Raw genomic sequence first — 24,741 nt, 5'->3', positions numbered from 1 at the left:
GGATTTTTCAGTCTGTTCGAGGGGGGGGTTCCTTTCCAGACTGGATTTCAGCCTCGACCTCATCATTTTGCCCATTGACCTCTGATCACAGAATCGAAATGCCCTCACCGAGTCCTGTACCTACAATATAATTCTCGCGCGGAGCCATCCTGAGCATGATCAGAGGCAAGATATAGTTTCGTATCGAGTAGAGACTCTATCCTCAACGGCCTCACTCATCTTCTGCGGGGTCATACCTAAATATATAAGAATTTAATTAGATGTGTATATCAACCTCGTTCACTCGACGAGTCGCTCGAGTCGGAGCCGCTAGCCCAGACGTGACCTGAATCCGGAAGGCGCGAACGCGAAGAAACTGTTCTATATCCCGACGGCCAGACCACAGAAAAATACGGGTCTGACATCTTTGGAATAGACTTGAAGCTGACTTATTCCCTCTGAAATGTTCATATCAGGGACGACGAACTCGTGCGCACCCAGCTGGTTCTCGTTTATTTACATTGACTGTTTACAGTGAACTCAATATCGTGATGCTTCGACTAATGTGCTTCCGGGGTTGTTCATCCCGTTTTCACCGGTCGCGGGGCCCTCGCTCGTCGAGCGATGTTCCCCTACTTCACATGTTTACATGCGCGATCCCTGCGGCGGATAAGCTTGTTCTGTAGTTCTCTCGATGGACAGGCATCATTGATGTCGTTCCGCGAAGCAGTTCCCGCCGCCGAAATCGTGGTTCTTCACGTATTCGATGAAGTCTCGTTTGACAAGATCGGCATCTTGATTGGCGTCCAGCACCTGTAAATGAACGAGGCGCTATACAGTCGGCACAATGTACTCCTTTCAGTGTTCAGATTACATGCGGTCTGCAAAATATTCGCGTCCTCTCTGAAGCGGTTGGGAAGTTAAAGCTCGGAGACCATACAGAATGTATTCAGGCTCGAGCCCACCAGTCCAGAATCAGCCGCGAATACTCCTCCAGCTAGAGCTGCCCGAACGCAGCTGCGTTGGGAGCGATGTGCTTTGACTGAAGAGTTCTGCGAAAGCACTGAATGATCGCTCGTGCTCTGTAGTTCCATAGGATTGCCCCGAGAAGATCATAGTTTCAAATCTAGAGAAGCTCGAGGCCTCGAGTTTTCCATTTCAAGAAGGGTTGCAGCGATGGGAGTGGGACGAAATTCGATAGACTGAAAGTCGAGGAGAGAACAGAGAGAAGTCTGAGAACAGCCTCCGGGATATCTTCTTGGGAATGATCGGCGCCAGGTGAGTCTGATCGCAAGTCGAACAGCTCATTCTCGAATATTTTTTTTGTCGTAGCATTCCGTTACAGGGTCATGCTCTGCGAAAACGTCAAGGCCAACCCATGGAATCCTCTCTCCGACCAGTTTCATTTGGGTGAACCAGCTTCCCTCGTGAACCGAGCCTCCGACGTCACTCGGGAGGCGAGGAATCGCCCCGCAAGCGCATAATGAGGCCGGGGATTCCAAACACATCGTAAGCGTCGCGAACGATGATGACTTTCGCCTCGACATCACTGTTGCTTATCAGAACGAGTTGACTTGTTTCTCCTCGAGATATCGATTGAGAGCTGATATCGGCTCCTACATGCATTCCACCCAGAGCTCCTCGTTCCCAAGTACGGTGGGAAAGCTCTGGAAGCGAGCTCAGTCCTTGATGGGGATGATTACACGGGACTTTCTGAGCCGCCGGTATTGAAAGCAGGGACGCTTCCATAGTGAAACTCGCGCGGCTCTGCATAAGGCAGGCCGCGAGCTCAGGTCGCGATCTCCGGAATCAATCCGGTATTTTCCACTATCTGACTTAATTTGCCGGAAAACTCGGTATCCACCCAGGTGATGTCGACTCACCACGCAGTTGGCCGGCATGGGGAACGAACTCCGGCCGGCGAACCATTCTTCGTGAAGATCGTGTAATGAATTCAGGTAGTCCATCGAAACTGTATTTTCGCCGTCTCGGTTCCGCTTTTTGATCCGGTCCATCGCGACGGCCGGGTCAGTTCGGAGATAAACGATGAGATCGACCACGCAGCATTCTGTTGTTATCAGGTGTTCGAACCATTCATCCAGAATGATCGTTTCTACTTCACTAAGGAGATTGCTGTGAGGACGAATCGTGTGAGCGAATGTTCGGAGATCTCGACAGGAATCGATCGGCTTTCGATTGCGGGCATTCAGCGGTTCACGAAAGCCATTCTCACCTTCTGAATAAATTTTCCACGAAACAGTAGCGCGCACTGTAGAGACTCCTTTCCATGAGCTTGAAATCCGTAGATACCGGGGCTCGGTGGTTCTGGAGCATTGTCAATTGGACGTATGTTTGCAAGGCCAGACTGTACTTCCGAGGGTTCTCGTACATCTTCTGGAGCAGGTTGAAGCGCCCGTCCACGGAGCACCATCTCGCGACCGGTTCGGGAATGATAGTCGAGTTCTTGAGATGCTCGAAGTTCCGGAGAAAAGTAGTTTTGCCGCTGCCGATGTTACCCTCAACCGCGATCTGTGACGGAAATTACGTTGGCTATGAACGAAGGAAGACGATACCTATTGTAGCACATCATAGGATCGATGATTCAATACTCGAGTGGCCGTGATGACGCAGAAACGTTAAGCTCTGTAGCGACTGAGTGAGACGTGAATCCGAGACGAATATTTGAAGCTCTCTGGATGATCTCACACTATGTGAAAGTTCGAGCTGGAGGGCTCCCGAGAGCTTCCGGAACGATGGGACAGCATGCAGAGGACCCATCGACCGAATCGAAGGAACAGCAATAATTATCCGCGAGAGATTCCGCGAGCCCGATGGCACTCAGGATGGATCCACACGACTCACCGTTAAAGGTCTCTTTGTGCGACTTGTCCAGCCGCAACTGTTCGGGCAGACGTTCTCCATGAGGACTGGAAGGAGGAGAGATCGCGGGCTTCAGCCTCAACCAGGAACTGTGCTGATATTCCATGGATCCGACGAGAGCTTGGGGCCTCTCAAAGCGCGCCAAGCAATCACCCTCTCCTCCGGGCAGCATGCTTCGCGCCTTCGCTAATCACAACACTTGAGTGCGTGGGAAACACTGCCCATCCGACGCAGCAAAGACTCTGCGCTGTGAATATCAGGAGGAGCCCGCGGCCTACTCCATCTCCGGCGGATCCGGAGCTCGAAAACTCACCGTTGAGAGCGTTCTGAGGCAGCATGTGGCATCGTCTCGTCCCAGTTTTAATTCCGAATGTGCGGAGTTTCCTGAGAACGATTGGTAACATGGCTTGTCGAAAGTTGATAGCTTCATGAATCGCCGTCACATCGGTCGGGTCACCAGCGAACAGAATTAGCGATCTCGGGAGAATTTCCACGGTATAAGGGGGTACGACTTCCGAGCCTCGGCGCACCGCGCGGTGGTGCCTGCGTATTCGGGAGAGAAATCGACGGAACTCAGTCGAGAATCAGTTCCGCAGCTGAGAATCGAACAGGTGGCTCACCTCTCGAAGAGCAGCACCGCGGCCGTTGGCACCTCCATGGGCTCGAACGGAGCATACAAAGAAAACTCTGATGTTGGGGGAAGAAGTTTCGGTCAGATTTAATGTCGGCCGCGAAAACCCCCTCCTCTTTCGAAATCTGGCGCGCTGTCCCTGCGGCGCTGGATCGAGTCAGCTGACATCCGCCGGGAGACGCCATGTTGAAGTCATATGATCAGGAAAGAGAGAGTTGTCAGTGTGTACTCGACGTTGTCCACTGGCGCTGTATTGCCCGTTTGGCCTGCTTGGGATCGAATTTTTCTCTCACTCGAGCCTGATCGAGCTTCCACGGAATCGGCGTCATGCAGGAAATACTTTTTAACGTTCATTCTGGCTATCTGGAAGGACTCGTCCGGGGTTTCAAGTCTGGAATACTCCGCCAGGCTGATTACCTCAACTTGGTGCAATGCGAAACCCTCGAGGGTGAGTCCGAATACCCCCACCCCGAACCAGAGCTTGGCTCCTACCCTCTCGCACGATCACGCTCCTAGAAATCCTCGAATACCGTCTATCGAATGTATCATCTGTCAAAAACCCGATTCCCATAAGGTCTCCCGCGTGTCCTCAACCTCCACTATCGACCCCCGAGTTCCCATCTGGAGTCCCAGGGAGCCAATTCAACTGAGAGCTTCGATATCCAGCGGAGTAATTCTGCAAAATCATTCTCGTAGCGGGGTGCGGAGTCTTTAGTTCCGTGGGAATTCTCGCTCAAGCCCAGGTCACGACGTCACGTGATTTGTGATGGATAAGCCAGATGAAGCGGCGATTTATGATCATTACAGACATGAAACTGCACTTGCAATCAACGGATTATGGCAATTTCCTCGCCAACGAGCCTTCGCCCCTGGCCGTGTCAACCATCGACGAGAAACTGCGCGAAAAACTAGTCATCGAGTTCCAGCACATGAGAACTCACGCCACCGAGCCGTTAGCGACTTTCCTCGACTATATCACGTAAGTGTTCGAATGCCCGCAACATCCGAAAGTGAATTGGGGGAGTCCCCGAGAAATCGGAGAAGAAAATGGAGCACGGTTATGCCATTCTCCTTAGTAAAGTTAATAAGAGCCCCGATTACGGATGACGCGAGTTGTTAGAGAGCGCCTGGCCCCGTGACTGTCACGAGGATTCCTTTCCGCGCGAAATCGTTCTCCGAGAGATTCAATCTCTAGAGGGGAGGGCTGCGAGACGAAACTTCATGTCTGATGAAGGATTGAGTCAGATTCATGTCTCTGTGCAGGTACTCGTACATGATCGACAACATTATACTTCTGATCACCGGAACTCTCCACCAGCGGCCGATTTCGGAGTTGATTTCGAAATGTCATCCATTGGGGTCTTTCGATCAGATGGAAGCCATCAACATCGCTCAGAACCCCGCGGAGCTCTACAACGCTGTGATCGTCGACACGCCACTGGGTAATGTTTACCTCTTGTTCTCCACGGTATTCGGGAGGGGTGTAACAGGTGAATCCATCGTCCCGCCCTTCACTGTGTCAGCGAAACCCGGAGTCAAACCAAAACTGGTGTCATCTTCTCGTTCCAGCTCCATTTTTCCAAGATTGTATTTCGGAACACGATCTGGACGAGATGAACATCGAAATCATCCGTAATACTCTCTACAAGGCTTATCTCGAGGCATTCTACAAATTCTGCAAGGACATTGGAGGTACAACCGCCTACATCATGTGCGAGATTCTCGCTCTCGAAGCGGATCGTCGGGCATTCACGATCACGATTAACTCTTTCGGCACTGAGCTCGAACGAGACGAGCGGATGAAGCTTTTCCCTCGCTGTGGAAAACTCTACCCAGACGGTTTGATGGCTCTGGCCAAAGCCGAAGATTACGATCAGGTCAAGATGGTAGCCGATTTCTATGGGGAATACAAGGCGCTGTTTGACGGAGCCGGAAATCAGAGCGGCGACAAAACCCTAGAAGACAAGTTCTTCGAGTACGAAGTCCAGCTAAACGTGAACTCATTCATGCTCCAATTCCAATTCGGTGTCTTCTACTCATACGTCAAACTCAAGGAGCAAGAAGCCCGTAACATTGTTTGGATAGCGGAATGCGTGGCGCAGAGACACCGCTCGAAGATCGACAATTACATTCCAATTCTTCCTTAGATTTGTTCTCCTGGCATCCGGAGCGGTAGCGTCGTAGGACGTGTATCGAGACAGAAAAAAAATGACACGGCGATACACTGGCGGTTCCCAATATCGTTTTCATAGCTGCGTTATGTTTTGGCGCACAGAGGAGCAATGTCCAGCGGCAAAGCAGAGCTGACTTGTTTGATTGACGAACAATCGGATCGTTTGGGCTGACTGTTTGACTGGCTGACTGACTGATGATTCTGTCTTCAAGAAATTCGAATCGTTTTTCTCATAGCTGTTTTAGTCTTATACTGAACCAAGTCATATCTGGAGACTCGACCCACTCGGGCGAATACGATTCCGGTCCGAGATCAGATTTCTGAGTGAGGAGAAGATCGGAAGGAGCGACGATCCGCTTCGTGTCGCTCGGTCGTTTTAGGAATCAAGTTCTTCAGTTCTTGTAAATTTAAGTCATTGACCGATGCGCGCGAAATAAAAGTTGAAGTTTGATGATTTATCGAGTGAGAGAGTTTTTATTACCTCGACCTCTTCTTGGAGAAACCTCTGTGGCGACCTCGTAGCCTTGGGTGTAAGGCAATGGGAGTTTAATTTCAGAGTTTGATATCCCTCCCTAGTTTCAACTCCAGGGCGTACCTTGCTCGATTCCCTGGACTTCTGAGTGAAGTATTCGAAATCTAATGGGACAAGCTTCACACACGTCACACTAAGTCTGCTGATCACTAAGATTAAAATGAGCCAGCTTCACACACGATTCCTCCCATTCTCCATATTTACTTCAAATCACATGTAGCATATCGAGTTTTCACCGATACAGCCGGACTCGGAGTCGTGACAAACGGGCCTTCATGTCGAGCGGAAGTAAGCCGAAGTGCTTGCGATACCACTCCAAATTGTACCTGAAAATTTTCCGGGCGGATTACTCGAAAGTCTCCGAAGTCCGATCGAAGAGAATCGCGATATTCCGAATGGAGAGGATTGAGTTGAATTGACTCACCTCCAGTGCTTCTCCCTGTTGTCATCCAGAAACTTCCTATAGAACACAGACATTCTCTCTGCGTCCAGTTGCGGTTCCTCGATCGTAGCGTTCAACTTTATGAAATCATTCCTCTGCTTGTGGAAAAGTTTATTGTGTTCTGTCCAGTAATGATGATTCCACAATTGGACCCCCTCATAGGCTTCCCTGGAGGAACGGAAAAAACACCCGCGGAATTTAGACGCTTCAGTCGCATCGCGAATCCTCGCAACCATTGATCGGCTGTCGCGGTAACTGACCTGTATACTCTCTCCGACGGTGTCTCATCTGTCGGAGTTGTCAGGAGCACCCTCCGGAGATTCGACACATCTTGAGGGTCTGACACTACGGTTGCCGTTTCACGAATTCTGGGAAGGTCCTGCAAGCGGAACGCGATCCATTAGGCATTCCGTAAGATTCAATGAGAGCGTCACGCACTCATAATGAATATCATCTCTTCGAATCGTTGTATCCCAGAATTCATGGATAGGACTCACCTCCGCGCTGATAGAATGAACTGTCGTTATCTGACCTTTGTCTTGGTTATCCCGGGTGGGCTTCGCGAGTTTCTTCGGACGAAACTTTGAGAGAGCGCTGCGGAGTGAATTCATACCGTTCTCCTCAACATCCAACCGGATAGCGATCCACAAGCTCACCGAATCGTCCAAAGTGTGTCACGAGAGGTCGTCCCCACATCAGATATAATCTAGAGAGGAACGGCTGTTGTATGGTTTTCCGTAACCTGAGAAGGTCCTTCGGCTAATATGTGTTTGGAATTCTTCCCTGACCCTCGGTGAGAACTTTCAGCTGGTCGCGCGTCGTCTGCTACCATGTGTTCTGAGTTCTGACACAAGAACAGATATCGAGACGGGAGAAAAGGAGGCCAGAGCTTCGGTTCCTTCGAATGTGAGCAAAAGATTCTGAACGTTCCAGCGCAGAGCCAGGGTACCGCTTGGTCGTGATTCGATCATTGGATATACCAAGTCCACGGAAGAGGCGAGAGTTATGAGCGGAGCGTTGGGGCAGCATTCGGACGGAAGAACAACTTGGAGAGTGAGACGACAACAATATGATTGATCTTTGTCCGGGAAGCTTGAGCGCGGTTTGCGTATCTCTCCATATTCCCTGAAACCACACTTCACGGTCTCACGGCTCATCTAGGCCGGAGGGTGAATATTGAGCATCACTCGGAGCGCGATACATTAAACTGGACCATTCTTGAGGTGAAAATCGATCCGACTCACATGTGTAGATTGGAGTATCTTCGTAGTTCTGCCCCGAAGTTTCCCAGCAGAGCTCGACGACGAGCTGCTATGACTGAATCGCTACTATGAACGATTGATATCGCTCTCAGCTATGATTTCTTTCTCTCTCGTCATCTTCTTCTCTCATTCATTTTCTCCGTTGCGAAGTGTTGAGTTCTCTGAATGAGCCAGAAAGACTGGACCCAAATGTCCTGAGCGTCGAACTGGCGTTATTGCGATCGCTCCCGATGTTTCATCCCCACAAGAATGATTGCTCGATGCACTGATGCCTCCCCAAGCATGTCAGCAAACTCGCAAGGGATATCCAGGCGTGCGTCGCTCTCCGGGTCGAATCTTCATGACACAGACGCCCCCGAAGCAAAACGGACGAATAACAAGAACACCACCGAATCCCCGGGTCATGGGATATCCGTGGTGCCAAAAAGTATTTTGGCTTGCGGTCGCTTGGATCTCCTCCGTCTTCTGATAGCCGAAGATCCTCTATCTCGAATCCGAAGGCTTCCTCCGCATACGACCCGGCTTCAAAGCCCTTGAGACTACCTGGTCCGTGGAATCCCAAGACATTCTCGGATATCCGGTGTCTGTGCTCGGGGCTCGACGCTACCCAGGTAGTACGCGAATCCATCGTGGAGTCTTCGGATCGCGATCCCAAGTAGCTCGAATCCGAGTGCGAATGAAATCGCCATCAAACAACCGGCGAGGATAGGTTGTAACTCGCGGAAACTGTCCATATCGAAGTCGTTCGGTCTGGCGTCGGATCCAACGACGTTCCCTTCCTCTACAGATCGTTTCTTGCTGAACCTTTCCCTGATTGCATACGCGGGGCTCTCTAGGTACTCCGTCACCTCTCTGTACTTGGATTCTAAGCGAGAACTCGATAAAATACCAGTTTCCAGGAGGCGACCAATGAACATGCTTACTCTTATGGGATTCACGAACAGTCGCAATGTTTCGATTGGCTGTTTGATAAGATCAGCCTGCAGATAGAAAACGTTTCAATTGAAAATTTTAACGTGTTCTTGATGCGGTCTATACTTGAGCATTTTTCGGTGCAGCGGCAGTCCGACAAGAGCCCGCTGCGCGTGATTGAGATTGCATATGCAGGTTTTCGCCAGGAGATGTCTCACCGGTCTCATCCTGTTGTAAAAAGAGAGTTGATAGAGACAGATTGTCATTTTTTCGCAGCGCTCGAACTCTTGCTTTTTCAATAACGAAGATATGACGAAGTTTGGATAGACTTGAGTCAGGAAAAAACACAAAATTAGAGCAAGGCTTCTCGCCATCATTTGAGAGAATCGATGAACTTCCGGGTTTACATCGATCGTCGCGACGAATTTTAGGCTTATTTCGACAATCTCGGCTGCGAAACTAGTCCTACCCAACCATGCGATTATCCCGGCCAGTATCAGAACATTCGCGGAGACCAAAAGCCAAACCCCCGAGTCGAAGGGTTCCAGTAGTGCGGATGCATCGGTATGTCGCCAATGTATGAGGGAGAAAGATTCATCTTTCGTGGATTAAAACACTGAGAAGCGCATGGGCATTATCTGATGGAAACCGCGCCTAAACACTTCGGTGAGGAGGGAATCAGTTCGGATAAGAGTCTTGTTGCATGTCAAATAGGGGTAAATCGGTAATGACGGTTTACTACCCGGGTACAGCCTTCGGAAAGCTAAGATCGGGCCGGAACACCTATATAGAACCGGCCCACACTCGCTTACATCCGCGTTTGTTCTCCAGACGGCCAAGCGGTCGACGGTGTGAACGCAGATAAATCTGCGCTTCCCGTCAGCGTACCAACGCAGAGTGTGCAGACTCACGGGGACATCCTTGGATATTTTTGTCTCCAGAACGATATGAAGCCGAACATTGTGATGGATATCGGAGAAAGGTTGCCAAGCGGAATTAGGGATCGTCGACGAGATCACTGTGGTCTTCATGTTAGTAGCCAAAACGTCAAGGAACCGAGGGGTCACATTACTCGTTGACTTTTCAAGTTTGCTCCATGACGGGGTCATCACGAGAACACTGCCTCGACATCTGACTGAGCCTCTCTGAGGATGTCACATGGGTCAGCAGAATCAGCAATTCCTCCGGTGGAATGCTGTACTTCAGTGCGAAACGCTCGGTCTCGTCCAGAATATCGCTCATTGATAATCTCTGTGGATGCACGACTCGAGCCTGCCGTACTCAGAACATTCACCATCGATACCAGAATCAACATCGGCATCGCGATTCAACGCCGGGAACTCTCGTCGGAGGGGGTGCCGTGAAAGCGGATCGACGTCGAGCTCCGCGCCCTACGGACGGGGACGTTTCCGCAATCTACCAAAAGTACGAGCGATCTCACTCGACAATCGGCCGTGGCTCTCGCCGCCAGTTCGGGACGCAATACCCCTGAGCTCTTCGCCACATATTGTCCCCGATTACCTCCGCGCCACAATCGTCAAATGCGTTCGTATTATACATTCGGTCAGCTTTTTCCATCGCTTACTCTGAGAGCTCGACATCTCCGCAGCACACCCACCCAAGGTCAAGCTCCAGAATCTTGCGTTCAAATCAGGCGTTCTGGATTGAGTGTCTCGGGACCCGTCGTCCCGGAGGTCCCGAGAGTCATAGAAAACAATTTGTGGTACGATTTATGCTCCGATGGGAATATATATATTCGATAAAATTTGCGCGAACAGCCATAAAGCGCCAGAATTTCTTACTATCCTTTTTAGAAATCGTATACTCTGATGGGATCGAGTTCCTTCGGCTGGCGAAGGCACCGACTACTTTTGGAATGACATGTCAAGGGTCCCGAGCACAGTCGAGAACTTCAATGGGGTTCCCGCGGAAAGGAATGGGAACCGATACTAGATGGATGAGTGAGCCCCAGTACGTATGTATCTCCATAATTAAGCTCAGTCGATAGCCAACGAACGCACAGGAAGTGCTCGGCACGAATATACCCGTCCTGCTGAGCAGACGGGCAGGGGGGTTCGTATACATGCGACGATGCGGTCGGTCAGTTGGTCTTCTTGACTGATCCGGTACCTTGCTTCGACGCGGCGTCAGGCGCGTCCGTCCGCCTTTTCCAGGATTTTTCTCTGCGGATGTCGGGAATGGTGCCGAGGATCGAGGAGTTTTCGCTGGGTTTGAATTACAGAGCGACGAGCCGCTCCATCCGCTTCCTCATCAACTTCGAGTTGCAAGCCGAATTTGGATGGATTCGAGGGTCTGATTAAGACGAACGATCGCTCGAGAATCGCATTCTCCTCGGGAGCGTGGTCGCAACGAAACTTGCGAGCCGGCGCCGACACTTCCGGATGCTGCTCGAAAAGATTCCGAACCCGAGCGCACAGAAACTCGCCATGATGAGAACGGCGAAGATAGGTTGTACCTTACGGAAACTGTCCATATCGAATTCATTCGTTCTTGCGTTCAATCCCACGAATTCTCCCACCGCAACATGGCGTTTCCCGTAGCCCCTCTCCCTGAGGGCATACGCCGCGCCCTTCAGGTACTCCTTCTTTTCCTCGTACTTGGCCTCTAAGCGGGATCTAGATATGAGACCGGTTTCAAGGAAACGGGCAATTATCAAACTGACCCTTATCGGATTCACCAGGAGGGGTAGTAAGTGCATCGGTGTCCGGGGAAAGATAACAGTCTGGAGATGGAGAACATTCTGATTATAACTTTTTTCGCGCTCCATATGAGGTCTATACTCGAGCATCGCCCGGTGGAGAGTCAGTCCGACGAGGCTGCGCTGCGCGTGATTTAGATCGCACATACAGGTTCCCGCTAAAAGGTCGACCATGAGTCTATTTCGGCTGTAGCAGGAGAACCGTAAGAGGCAAGTTGACATAACTTCACAAGAGTTGAATTTTTGGCGATTCAATAGTGAGGACATGACGAAGTTGAGATAGATTTGTGTCATAAAGAAACACAGGGCTAGAGCGGAACTTCTCGCGATTATCTGAGAATATTGACGCACAGCCGGACCCGTATCCGTTGCCGAGACGAAATTTATTGCAATCTCGATGAATTCGTCTCTGAAGCTGCTTCTTCTCAACCACGAAATCATCCTTGCTAGTATCAGAACACCTCCCGAGAGCAGAAGCCAAACCTCGGAGTCGAATGGCTCGAGTAAAGCTGAAACATCAGTATCTCGCCAACGTATTAGGGAGAAGCACTCATTCTTGGTGGATGAGAATATTGAAAAGCGCATCAGCATGATACCATGAATGACGCGCTTAGGTACTTTATTGAGATGGTAACGGACCAGAATTAGCGTCCCATTACATCGAAGAGCGAGGTCGAGATGCAAACTCGGTTTCTCACTCTGGTAGCGTCTCCTCAGAGCTAGATCGACGGAACAAGCACTTCCGACAGGCGAACAAGTGCGCATGCCGGCATTTATCCTCCTGGCGACCAAGCGTGCAACACGGTTAACACATATGAACCTGCGGGTCCCGTCAGCGTACCAACGGAGAGTGTTCACGCTCACTCGGATATCTCGAGACATTCTCTGCTCCAGCACGATATGGAGGAGTAGATTATGCCGTATGTTCGTGTATGGTTGCCAAGAGGGTTCGGGAATCGGCGATGAGATGACAACAATCTTCAAGTTGATGGCCAAGACGTCGAGAAACAGAGGCGTCACATTATCCGTTGAATTCGCGAGCTCGTTCCATGAGGGGGACAACACTATCACACTCGCTCGGCAATGAAGTTTTCCCGGGAATCTTACGTGGCTCAGCAAAATGAGCAATTTTTCCGGTGGGATGCATCGTTCTGATGCGAATCGTTCAGCCTCGTCGAAAATATTTCTCGACGAAAGGACTCGGGGATCTATGAACTGAGGCTCATAAGATGCCGCACTGAGAATCCTCACCATCAGGGGAAAAACAACCACAATATCATGATTCATGGCCGTAAACTCTTGTCACAGCTGTGCGCCCGAGAGAGGGAGCGTATCCCGAAAGCTTTCGGGAAGGAGAGCTTCTTAAATAATTTCATCCGCGGTACAGACCACGTTTCAGGCTACCTTGCGTGGGTGTGGGCTGCAAGTTCATTAAGAATCCACGAGTGACTTTGTCTCGAGGTCTGCGCGGAACGAGCTCCGCGATGAGCTTTGCACGCCAATCTCGGAATGCATTCAGATATTCCCTAGGTCGCTACCGCTCGGTCACACGGCGAAGCAATATGTCCAGATTACATTTGCTTGAGGTCTGTGGACGGGCTGCGTCAGTGCCTCGCTTAAGCAGATGGGCGGTGAGCCTCATTTTCCTCACGCGGGAGTTCCTTCTTTTTGGGAGGGCCATGCTGTAGCAGTATTCTTTGATTCATTGACCTAGAGCTCGAGAAAAGGGCCCATCAGCAAAGCTTCGATTTTACCAGTCATTTTTTTGGCGAAAAACTGTCATTGATCCGGCGAACATTCGAGCTTCGAACCGGACTCATGGAGCCCTCATTCCCGTCGGGAGTTTGCGGACTACACGTCATTCATTCCGCCTCGTACAGGAGATTCTTTCGGAAACATTCGGGAAGGAAATCTCGAACCTGAGCTCTGGAAATGAATGACGGTGATCCAACGAAAGATTTTCAAAATGAGGAAAGGAGCACTCTACATCAGCGTTTGGACTAAATGAATGTATTCCCCGGCACGTGAGTCTTTCACTCTGGAAGTTCGAAAATCGAGAAGCTCAAGGGAGCCGCAGACGCTTCGGACCGCTCGCAGATAGAAGATATGGAGATACATAGCAGATATCTAGCTCTCGATGAAGCCATGTGCTCGCTTAAATTTGCGACTGATTTTCGCAGGAGCTAGCATCGATTTTCTTAGCCCATTCCGCGCGTGAAACATTGTGATAAGCTCGCAGACGGACGCAATCACACTGATTATTATACAGATTGCGAAAAGAGGCAGGAGTTTCCTAAAGCTTCGATCATCGAAACTATCGATCGACGTATCGAATTCGAGAAAATCAAAATCTTTACGGATCATCTTCCTGTATAGAGGTTCTGTGTAAGCGCTAAAGCGGCTCTTCAGGTATCGCTGGACCTCGTCGTACGTCGGCTCGAAGCGCGAATTCGATATCACCGCCGTTTCTATCAAGCGGCTAATAATTGAGTTGACCCGCATAGGATTCATCAGGAGTTGCCCCGCGTCAGTGTACTTCCTGGTTGAGTCGGACGACTGCATGTAGGAGTCCCTGTGGCCAAAGACGAAACCTGCCTTGCCCAAGCTCTTCCAGGCAACTTGCGCTCTGTGAACAGGCCTGCCCAGGTCTAGCTGCGCCTCATTGAGCGGACACTGACAGATACGCCTCGATAAATCAGACATTATTCTGTATCGGGAGTAACAATGGAAAAGATACCGACAATCAACGCCGACGCTGCAGGTATCGAGCTGCCTCGGGTTGAGGAACGCGGACAGGAAGATGTTCAGATAAATTTGAGAAATGAAAAAGCACATCAGCAAAGCGGATCCCGCTGCGAGCATTTGGGAGTAGTTCTTGCAAGTGGTACCCTGGATTTCGATGGGTGTGATTAAACGAACCGCTATCTTTATAGCTGTGTCCGAATAGCTGAGCGCACCGAACCATGACACAAACCTCGCTAGAATCAAGATGGCCAGTAGGACAGAAATCCAGACCTCGGAAGTGAGCGGCTGAAGCAGCGCTGAGATATTGGTGTGCCGTACGCGAATGAACGAAAAGCACTGCTCTTCGCTTGATGCGGTCATCGAGTATCGGAGACGCACCCCGTCATCGAAACTATTGACCATTGAACAAGTCAGGAGGAACTTTATTTCGATTCCTGTCGAGTTGCACTGCATGGAGCCTAGGAGTTCCACCTTCACTCTCATCGCCGTGGGTATCCTCGAAAACACTAAGGTCTCCATAGAGCACTTCTCTCTCGTGTTGTCAACCAGACAGGTTTCCATCGAGGCGTCTATCCTTCGGAAGAGTAAATGATCGTAATTCGCGACGCAAACGAAACTCCGGCGTCCGTCTGGCAGCCAACGGAGTGTGCTCACGCTGACATGGGTGTCCCTGATGGGTCCGAATCCGAAAACTATGTGGAGAAGGAGATTATGACGGAATGCCTCGAAGGGTTTTGCGGCATAGCTTTCGAAGGGCGGAGAGATCACAATGGTTTTCATGTTGGCGGCGAACACTTCGAGGAACATCGGTGACCAAAACCAAAGCGAGTACGTTAATAAATCGTCTGGAGTGTCCAACACCATAACAGCCCCGCGTGGCTCTATTCTTTCGTAGATTCTGAAGTCAACCAGCAAGATGAGCAGCTTTTCGGGCGGAACGGAGCGCCCCATGGCGTAAGTTTCGGCTTCGGCCAGGACATGTTGCCAGGTTTGTTCTCTCGGAGTCTCAGGTCGAGCTGGAGTGAAACTTGTGCCCTCAGCGTTCAGAAGGTGCAATATCAGAATCTTCAATAGCATCGTTCGTTCTTATCGAAGGTGATATGACGCACAAAGACTACCACTGTGAGACGGGGCAGGGATCGAACCCACACCGCCTCCCGCGCGAAAGGCGTCGTTGCGACTAAGCACGTTCGCACGAGGAGTGTCAAACGCGCTGACCTCTCGACCAACCGCCGGTACATCACCGCACTCAGAGAGATGACTTGCGAGTACATATTCAAATGGGACGGTGCGAGAATTTTAATTCGGTGAATGTACATGCTGAAGCCCGGCGAAGAATCATGTCTCCGGGCAAATGCGCTCTCGAGGGAATGTACCGAGTGGGCCCACAACGCTCTTATTCATGTATTCGTCAGCAGCCTAATGTCCATGTAGGTGAGGGCTCCAGGAAATTGATTGGAAGTGTCCAGCGAGGGCAGAGTGGATTCGAGATGCAGATCATAGTCGACCTCCCTCGGAGCCTCTATATTGGTTTGCTGCGTGATCGTCACCCCTCGAGCGACACTAAACAGGGGAAATTCTGACGAACCCAATAGCGCCTACGTCAATGAGTTTATTTTCATCGGTACATATCTGCGGCACTCCGCCTGTTCGACATCAAGAGTCCGGCACCAGTAGCCGAGTTCGGAATCGAACTAGTCTGGCCATTCCTCACGACCAACGATATGACAGCTCTTGACAAAACGAACGCCTCAATCATCAAGCGAAGCCTCCGGCTTCACCACACGACGAGGGATCGCCTGGCCTACCTGTTGACGGGTGCATCGACCCTCACGGAGGACGTTAAGAAGCGACACAAGCATAGAAGAAACTGAAGCATACAAGACCCACCAACGCGCATGGGAAGAAAAATTCGATGAGGTTGATGAGAACTTCTTTTCAACGGAGGCAATGACAATGGACTCCTGGAAAAAACCGGGAAGGACAAACCGACACATTGTAATTAGATTCGCTGTACACGGCTTTCATCATTTACTCTGTAAAACTAAAGGATTCCACGAACCATCCGACAGTTGTATATGCAGAAGATGTTCCAAACTCTGTCCCAAATACCACGCTCGAGAATGCCCCAATGTGAAATCACTGAATGATCTCCAAACCGAGAGACCAAATGTACAGAGAAAATGAAATCACTTACTTAGACAGGTAGAAACTACTCAATACGAGTGAATAAAGACTTTGATTGATATCTGCAGCAGCCCAGATGCACGAAAAAGTTTGCTCTGATTCTCTCGTCATGGCAGGAAAAGCCTTTCATAGCCGTAGTCCGAGTTGTCAAGACTCCGGAGAGTTGAGAGCACGCGGTATGATTGGGGAAGAGGGGTAGCCCCGCAAAATAGGACGGTAGAATCTCGCATACATTCGGCAATGATAAGGGATGGACCGGTCTAGGTACCATTCTCAAAACTCCGTTGGGGAGCGTCGGAGTTCAGATTTCGGAGAGCGCTCGGAGCGCGGTCGTGAGCGGATCAGAATGAGGATTAGCGAGCCTCAGCAAAGAAGCCCGAGCCGAATCAAAGAAATCTCAGCCAGTCGGATCTGATGGCGGGCACGAAAGCTCTCCAGAAAACATCCGTTCACGCTTGAACGTTTTTCATTTCCCAGTAGTTCTAAAGGGCTTCGGCATCGGAGAGCAATCGGGAGAACTCACAAGGGATCGGCAGAGCCGCATGCTGAGCTGCAGGGGATTTTCAAGCTCGATCTCGAAACAAACAAATAGTGTGTCTCGCTCTATCGTTCCGGGAGGCTGCAGCCCGGTTGAGTGACGGGGTTGCACAGCAGTTTCAGACCGCTAAGATACTCGCGGTCACCTTCATCTTCTCGCTGCTGCACTCGTTCGAGTTCAAACTTGAGAGCCATTCTTGCTACGCTCAAGATCTGGCCCGAGAAAGCTCCCCATTGACCCGAGCGACCCTTCCAGGGGGGTGGGGCGATCCCCGCGTGGCTGGAGGAGATCTGTCGGGGCTATGCAGAAGTTGAACGCCGGATTTGATCACTTCGGGGCCCCCGCGGAATCCTGCGGAAACTATGGTTGAGTATTTATTTCCGAATCGGAGCCCAACGAGAAAGATTTTCTCCGAACTTATTGAAGCTCCGGCAGCAGGCGTGGAACCCACGCCACCGCTCCAAACGAGCGGCGTCGTTGCGGCACTTCGCGGAGCGCTCGTTTGCGCGAGAAGCGACGAACGCGGCGCGCGCCCTCGACCACCCGTCGGTCTCTTGACCCTGCCTGAGTGATTCGAACGCGTTTTCGCGGGCAATCCTGGAGGAATGCTTCCGGGAGAATTGAATGCAACGAGATCTCGGGGATTCCTCAAGGATCGAAATACAGCAACTTTCGTGAGCGGTCTCCAGGGTTGCGTCAGGACCCAACAGAAGACTCATTCCAGTCTTTTCCTCGACCCTCAACCTGTCCCACGAGTAGGCGTTGCAGGAAAACCGCTGATCTTCCCGAAAACCGCGTTCCTCGCTTGCGATTCCCCATGCGGTTGTTTGCAAAGCCTAACCCTGAATGAATACCTTGAGGAGTAGGCCACCGATTACTGTGGGATTCATGAGCGACCGTGTGCTTCGACTGAGGTTCAAACTCCCTGACCGAATCCGTGGCGTTGTTTCAATGTGGGTGTGGGCTTCGGAAGAAATGGCGGCATCGTTCACATCCTGTTTCAACATCATTTCGCTCGTGGTTCATAGAGTCGGCAGGATATTGGACACGTTCCATGACGAATGAAGGGAATACACATTCTCGAAGCACACATTGAGAACGAGCAGTAGAGCTCTGCGGCATTGGGTCGGGAGACGGCCCCTGAGATGGAAGAACAAGGTGCAGTTTGGTCTTGGGGATCGGCCCAGTGCCACGAGGAGATCAGGGTTCCCTAGGGTGCGGGATTGAGCATCGCGGAGCTTTGCCTCTGGCCTTCACTCATGACGAGCAGAACAGAGGGCGGCCGGAACCCCGCGGCGCCACATCGCGTGGCCAAAACGGCACGTGGACTGTTGGCTGTCGGGATCCGCCCAAATCTGGAGCGCACCAGCCGATTTTTGTCGACCCTAGGATGCTTATATGAACAAGAAACTTATTCAGACGCCTATGTATAAGAAACTTATATGCGGTGACACGAATGAAGATGGATGCGTTAAAATTAACCGACTTGAGAAGGGGTTGACGCGTTCTGAACTCTCCAATTACCGACCGAAGAATTTTCATGCTCGAGTCGCAAACGCGTTCCATGATTGAGAAGAGAAAGGTGACGACTTGCAATTCTATCCGTCGCATCTCCGAGCGCGACGCAAGCCCAAAATCTCGCACCGTTTTGGCTGCGCTGCGCCTGTCTGGTCGCGCCTTTTTGGCCGTAGCGTCTTGCAGAAGATCCGATCAAAGGGTATGCGCTCCTCACCAAATCATTGCGCCATGAATTCGCGGGCGGTCTTCAGACGAGACCCTAAACAGGTACGTTGCCCCTGCTTGTCTTTTTCGGTTTCATTTCTAGGAAATCATGAGCGATCGGGGTCTCCTCCGATTTCGAGCTCAATCTAATCGGCCCAGGATTTCATTGCCGTACGCAACTCTGGCTGCACCGGCCATTAAGATTGCTGTGATGATTCCGGTTACAGAGAGCATCCGAAAAAGGCCCACCCCGATTTCAGATAGAGGAACCAAAGCTTCGTAGAATCATGTCGGTGAATGCTCACTCGTGAGATTCCGAGAAAATTCTGTTGGCGATTTCTGCCGGAACTAAACGATTCTGTCTCTCGGCGGCCCTCTAAGCTTGAGGAGCCGAATTCGCGCCAAGCGTCCTCAATCTCTCCCCTCGATGCTCTCTCCAGTCGAAACAGTTAGGCCGAGGATTTTCACTCGAGATCGCTTCTTCGCTTTAGTTGACCCATCGCACTGTGTCTCGTCAGCACCAGAGCCCGCACCGACGATGCTGTACAACGCGGAACTCCCCTTCGAGGAGCTTCTTCTAACGGTCAGTCTGGTCGTTTCGGTTTTCGTCTCCGCAATCATGCAGGACAGGACAGCGCTGAGAGCCTGCATTGCATGCATCTACAAGTGGATGCGGCCGAGAGCTCTGCGCGAGCTCGAGCACCAGACCCGAAGGAAGGTCAGCTACAAGACTTTCCAGAAGTACCTCGAGACTGCGAATCCGGAGTTCGCAAACCGTGTTCTCAGAATGAAGGAGCTTCGACCGACTCGGGAGCGAGCTCTCGTCAAGATGCACGACCTCCTGTTCCGTGAGCCGGAAATATGCGACTCAACAGCGGCTTGGTCGGAGGTTCATGCTTCCATAAACCAGGCCTTCTCCGAATCGAACTCGCGAGGGAGCATAGAAAAGTGCGGAGAGATCGCTGATCGCCACGTACGATTGTGGCGGACGATAGAACAAGATCTGCAGAGCCCATACGATCTGTACCGCTCTCTGACAGGATTCTCCACGGACGCAATGATGTACGCGGTTCACGGAATGAATTTGCGTCTCGACGCAGATTTGAGGCGCCTCCCTCTGAAACACATCAACGATCTGAAGGAGGCTTACTGCTCATCGGTGGGCTACCCAACGCAACGCACGGGCCGGAACGTGGGGGTCGATGGAATATTTCGGGCCACGAAGTATTTCAACGAACTGGCCACTAAAGTCATGGATCGCTTCCGCGGCCAGAACAATGCAACGGAATCTGAGGGTAACGGGTGCCCCTTCCTGAAACACCTTTTGACATCCCAGGAGTCTGGGAGTGCCGTGGACCAGCTCGCTGGGCCCGTATCGTTGCTCCTGGTCCTGATCGGGGCAGAAGCAACAGCGTACACCCTGAACGTCTGCCTCTACTTCCTCGCGAAGACTCCAACTGTGCAGGATCGCATGCGGCGTGAAATTCTCAGCATCCTCGGCGACCGGACGAAGATCGAATTCGGAGACTTGGAGCGGATGAAATACGTCGAGAGCGTCATCCTCGAGACTCTCCGACTCGCTCCGCTCCACGCGAAAATCACACGATACGCGGATGCCGATGGCAAGGTGGGCGATATCTCTTTCAAGAAAGGGATGCCCATCGAAATCGATGTCACCGAAATGAGCAGGGATGCTAAAAACTTCCCGGAGCCTCTGCTCTTCCGACCAGAGCGATTCTGCGATCCCGATGTCAGAAGAAAACAGCGAATGGAGGCTTTCCTCGCTTTCGGATCCGGGACCGGATCCTGCCCGGCGAGGGAGTTCTCAATGTACTTGATGAAGAGCTTCCTCGCTCAATTCTGTTTGAAGCTCAGAGCGGTGAAGACTCCGAAGACCCCGGCTTGCGCTGGGCAGTCTGCACCCGAGCTGAGTCTGGCCTACTTCCTGTACGCAAAGAAGTTTGTCAGTCACCGCCTTCTGATCGGGATTCAGCCCGTCTACGATGATTTCGGCGATGATCATGATTGAGCTCCACCTTCGCGGATGAAGTGATTTTCGATGCTATTTAAAGTACCATGAATAAATATAATTTCAAATTTTCCAGTCTTCCCCAATGACTTTTCTTGCCGGGAGCCCGATCGATCGGAGCTTCGCGCGTCCCTATTCAGGCACGCCTAGACTTGTTTACAGGTTTGATCACTGAGGCTGTACGTTTTATGCACGAGAAAGAGCGAAATATGCAGTAATAAATGCATGAAAATTAAGGACTCATTCCATTGACGAGGCGCCATCCCATCCTATTCCATCAGGGCACGTGAGGGAGGCAAGATGCTCGAGAAAGCCCCGAGACATGTTCGAAATGCGGGACAAAGCGAAAGTCGCAACATAAATATGTAGTATACAAAGACAAAGATCCCGAGACCATTGAGATACGCATGTTAGCACGAAACTATGCATCGCATAGAGCGCACAGCCCCATTCATCACGATCGACATGGATTAAAACACCTGAAAGGAATTGTGGGACACGAGTCGGAGAGGGCTGCTGCACCGATCCTCGAGTCCTCATACATGTTCACGTCATATAGTCGGGAGATCTCCAGAATCGACTCCGAACTATCCGTCGGGAGATCTCAGCCGTACCGTCGCGCCCACCATGATTATGGATGCTGCATGATTGGAGCGCTTCCCAATGGGATATTCGCCATGCCCCAATACGACTTCATTGTCGTGTACCCAGAGTCCACCGATAGCCTAGATTTTTGGCCGATATATCATTAATGTGAAAATCTCGTTCCGTAAATCGTCCATTCAACGAGGACCTAGGCAGCCCCAAACGAGATGTTCATCTAATGGAAATCCAGATCACGATCAACGCGGGAGCCCCTCTCGATTCCCCGCATATTCTGGCTGATTCTGCCCCTGTCTCTTGCTTACTCGGAAATCTTTTTGAGAACGATCTCCACCGCTTCCCCAAGCTCACTGGATAAACTGGTAATCTATGGTCGCATTCATGAGACCCATCTTCCATGGAGTCAATCCCGGACTCAAGACTAATTCCGGAAAGAGTTCTCGATGTGCCTTTCCTGGACTCGCCCTGGCTTAGGACGTTCTTGCCGCGCAGGGGAGCCCGACGAGAGAAAATTCTTGCAGGCGAACATGAATACACATGACTAATTCTCCCATTGTACGGAATCTATGCCTGGTGTGATTCTATACGAGCCTTGTGATCAGCCATTTCTGTTTCCTTCCCTTTTACACGGGGAAAGCATCTGTCTGGAAAACCCTGGGGAGCTGCGATCGTTGTCGAACGATCGTAGCTTCGATTCATGTCTCTTCCTCCGGAGTTCAGGTGGTAATCGATCTCTATAAAACGCCATCTCATGAGGATTTACTAGATAGAATAGGATATTTATTATTAGGAGCCCGACGAGACTTCATGATCGCCTGACCGCTAGCTTCGAAATATTCGGAAGTTAGGAGGAAAAACCTCGCGACGCACTCTCTTCGAGGCTATTTTTCTTATCAGGAACGATCTAATTCGACAACCAGTGGCCTCGTCGTGAATCTGTTCGCTGTCCTGAACGAGGGGCTGCTCGGTCCCTGCCGTCGTCCCCGAGCGGGACGACGCATTGAGCGTCCGCAGAGCGGTTCGGAGGGACTGCGGTTCTTCGTGTAGTATCCGCAAGCTGTTTTCGACGGTTCCGTGGAGATACCGCGGGGATGCGGCTCGTGACTCGTGATAAAGAATTACGATGAGCGAGGGACGCACGACCACATGAATTGTGCGCACCATGAACTTGGACGATAGCAATCGATCAATTTCTCTTCATTCCGATCAGGACGCTTACAATGCTTGAGGGTCTCGGTGATCGTACATGGACGCAAGCGACTCAACTCAGGGGATCGGGAGCGCTCACGACTTCACATCGGCGGATAACCTGGGGAAATCAGGAGGAGGTTGACTCTCCTGACGATCGAAGTAGCTCATAATGTGTACGGCACATACCCCAGTGGCACCAAACGAAGAGCAACATTCGATATTCAGCGCAAAATGATTTTCTGAGCGGAGCAAATGAGCATAAATTGACGGAACGGCTCCTGAAGGAACCCTAACTTTGAAAGAGAAGGGCTGAGGCTGCTGAAGATCCCTGTGCGAATGAGACGGCATGTCGAGCATCGGAAAGATCCGGTCCTATGCAGAGCGGACTAGGCATCCAAATCATTCTCTCGCCGACACCTCTCCGAAGCAACGCTTGTCCTGACATGGAGCGCGTTTCCGGGCATTCACGCACATTTCTCAAGCCTATGTAGTCTCGACATTCATTTCTTTCCTCCTTTGAAAGTCTTCAATCAAGGTGTAGCCACTGGGATTGTTCGAGAGGAGTACCGATATTTCTCTCGCTAGCGATGATACCCAGTCGCGGAGTCGCCTTTATTAATCGTGTAGGACGGAAGAGCATTCCGAGGTCCTCGAGCTTAATGAAGCATCTGATGCAACTTGGCGGGAAATTCACCTTCGCAGGTCAGACGCTTCGCGCAGCCGAAATCCCGCGCCATTATGAGCCGCGTCGCGTCGTCGTGGCCGCCACGTTCAAGCCGCGGCGCCCCGCCGAAGTGCCGGACAAGTGATGTGCTTCTCCTCAAATCATTGCGCCATGAATGCGCAAGGCGTCTGCTGAGTGCACCAGAACTGGTACGTTCCCCGTTCTTCTAGTTGTCGGTCTTATCCCTGGAATCATGAGCAATCGAAGTCCATCGATTAGGAAAATAAATTGGAGCTTTCTTCGCTCCCGGGGATATCCTTCAGCGTCTTCCACGATGGAAACTGTCGGTGGACAAGCCTATGGAGAACCGATTGTTTTCACTTTTCTGATTATTTGAGAGATTTGAGTTCTAGGAGTTGGGGAAAATTCGTCTTGTCCTCGGTATTACGAGATTATTGAGCTCAGCCTAGGATTTCCCCCTTTTCATTGCCATATTGAGCTCTGTGTACGCGACCATGAGCATTGTTCCGATGCTTTCGGCTTCGAGGAGCATGACTTCATTCTGAAACTTGTTGAATATCGGCCAATCTCGATCTCGCATAGAGAACCCCATGCTTCGAGGGATCATGGTAGTGCATGTTTACCTGTGAGATTCTGAGATTATCCTGGTGGCGATCTCTGCCAGGAATAATCGATTCCGTCTCTCGGTGGCCCTCGAAGCTTGAAGAGCCGGATTCGCGCTAAATTTTCTCGGAGCCTCTGCAGGTAGCTTCCTAAACCTCTCTCCTCGATGCTCTCTTCAGTCGAACCAGTTAAAATAGACCGAGGATTCTCACTCGAGATCGCTTCTTTGCTTTAGTTGACCCATCGCACTGTGTCTCGTCAGCACCAGAGCCCGCACCTACGATGCAGTACAACGGAGAACTCCTCTTCGAGAAACTTTGTCTCTTGGTCTTTCTGGTCGTTTCGGTTTTCGTCTCCGCAATCATGCAGGACTGGACATGGCTGAGAGCATGCATCTACAAGTGGATGCGGCCGAGAGCTCTGCGCGAGCTCGAGCACCAGACCCGAAGGAAGGTCAGCTACAAGACTTCCCAGAAATACCTCGAGACTGCGAATCCGGAGTTCGCAAACCGTGTTCTCAGAATGAAGGAGCTTCGACCGACTCGGGAGCGAGCTCTCGTCAAGATGCACGACCTCCTGTTCCGTGAACCGGGAATATGCGACTCCACAGCGGCTTGGTCGGAGGTTCATGCTTCCATAAACCGGGCCTTCTCCGAATCGAACTCGCGAGGGAGCATAGAAAAGTGCGGAGAGATCGCTGATCGCCACGTACGATTGTGGCGGACGATAGAACAAGATCTGCAGAGCCCATACGATCTGTACCGCTCTCTGACAGGATTCTCCACGGACGCAATGATGTACGCGGTTCACGGAATGAATTTGCGTCTCGACGCAGATTTGAGGCGCCTCCCTCTGAAACACATCAACGATCTGAAGGAGGCTTACTGCTCATCGGTGGGCTACCCAAC

General features: G+C 51.2%; 5 protein-coding genes across 5 annotated transcripts in view; 3 read left to right on the top strand and 2 right to left on the bottom strand.

The window, feature by feature from the left end:
- Positions 1-475: 475 nt before the first annotated feature.
- LOC100908739 (deoxynucleoside kinase) lies at positions 476-3,425 on the bottom strand. The gene is made up of 5 exons (XM_003745549.2): positions 3,173-3,425; positions 2,842-2,906; positions 2,213-2,508; positions 1,863-2,112; positions 476-792 (listed from the first exon to the last, which is right to left on the bottom strand). Exons 1-5 carry the CDS (start codon positions 3,261-3,263, stop codon positions 685-687), a joined length of 810 nt encoding a protein of 269 aa, XP_003745597.1. The 5' UTR covers positions 3,264-3,425; the 3' UTR covers positions 476-684.
- Positions 3,426-3,668: 243 nt separating this feature from the next.
- On the top strand, positions 3,669-6,122 carry VhaAC39-1 (V-type proton ATPase subunit VhaAC39-1). Its single transcript, XM_003745548.2, has 4 exons — positions 3,669-3,938; positions 4,298-4,469; positions 4,754-4,932; positions 5,060-6,122. The coding sequence occupies exons 1-4, from the start codon at positions 3,818-3,820 to the stop codon at positions 5,635-5,637; spliced, it is 1,050 nt and encodes a 349-aa protein (XP_003745596.1). The 5' UTR covers positions 3,669-3,817; the 3' UTR covers positions 5,638-6,122.
- Positions 6,123-6,313: 191 nt separating this feature from the next.
- Coa8 (Cytochrome c oxidase assembly factor 8) lies at positions 6,314-7,272 on the bottom strand. The gene is made up of 4 exons (XM_003745547.2): positions 7,135-7,272; positions 6,898-7,016; positions 6,620-6,805; positions 6,314-6,521 (listed from the first exon to the last, which is right to left on the bottom strand). The coding sequence occupies exons 1-4, from the start codon at positions 7,246-7,248 to the stop codon at positions 6,428-6,430; spliced, it is 513 nt and encodes a 170-aa protein (XP_003745595.1). The 5' UTR covers positions 7,249-7,272; the 3' UTR covers positions 6,314-6,427.
- Positions 7,273-19,260: 11,988 nt separating this feature from the next.
- Positions 19,261-20,751, top strand: LOC100903328 (lithocholate 6-beta-hydroxylase-like). The gene has a single exon (XM_003745678.1). It carries the CDS (start codon positions 19,261-19,263, stop codon positions 20,749-20,751), a length of 1,491 nt encoding a protein of 496 aa, XP_003745726.1.
- Positions 20,752-24,115: 3,364 nt separating this feature from the next.
- LOC108864537 (cytochrome P450 98A3-like) overlaps positions 24,116-24,741 on the top strand; it is a 1,405-nt gene continuing 779 nt past the window's right edge. Inside the window, exon 1 of the mRNA XM_018640409.1 lies at positions 24,116-24,727. Within this exon, the coding sequence (XP_018495925.1) occupies positions 24,116-24,727 (612 nt within the window). The remainder of the gene's footprint in view (positions 24,728-24,741) is intronic.

This window comes from Galendromus occidentalis, unplaced genomic scaffold, assembly GCF_000255335.2.
Source record: "Galendromus occidentalis unplaced genomic scaffold, Mocc_1.1 scf7180000077484, whole genome shotgun sequence".
Lineage (NCBI taxonomy): Eukaryota > Metazoa > Arthropoda > Arachnida > Mesostigmata > Phytoseiidae > Galendromus > Galendromus occidentalis.
Note: the sequence above shows the minus strand (reverse complement) of the source record. Positions and strands in the feature narration are given on the sequence as shown.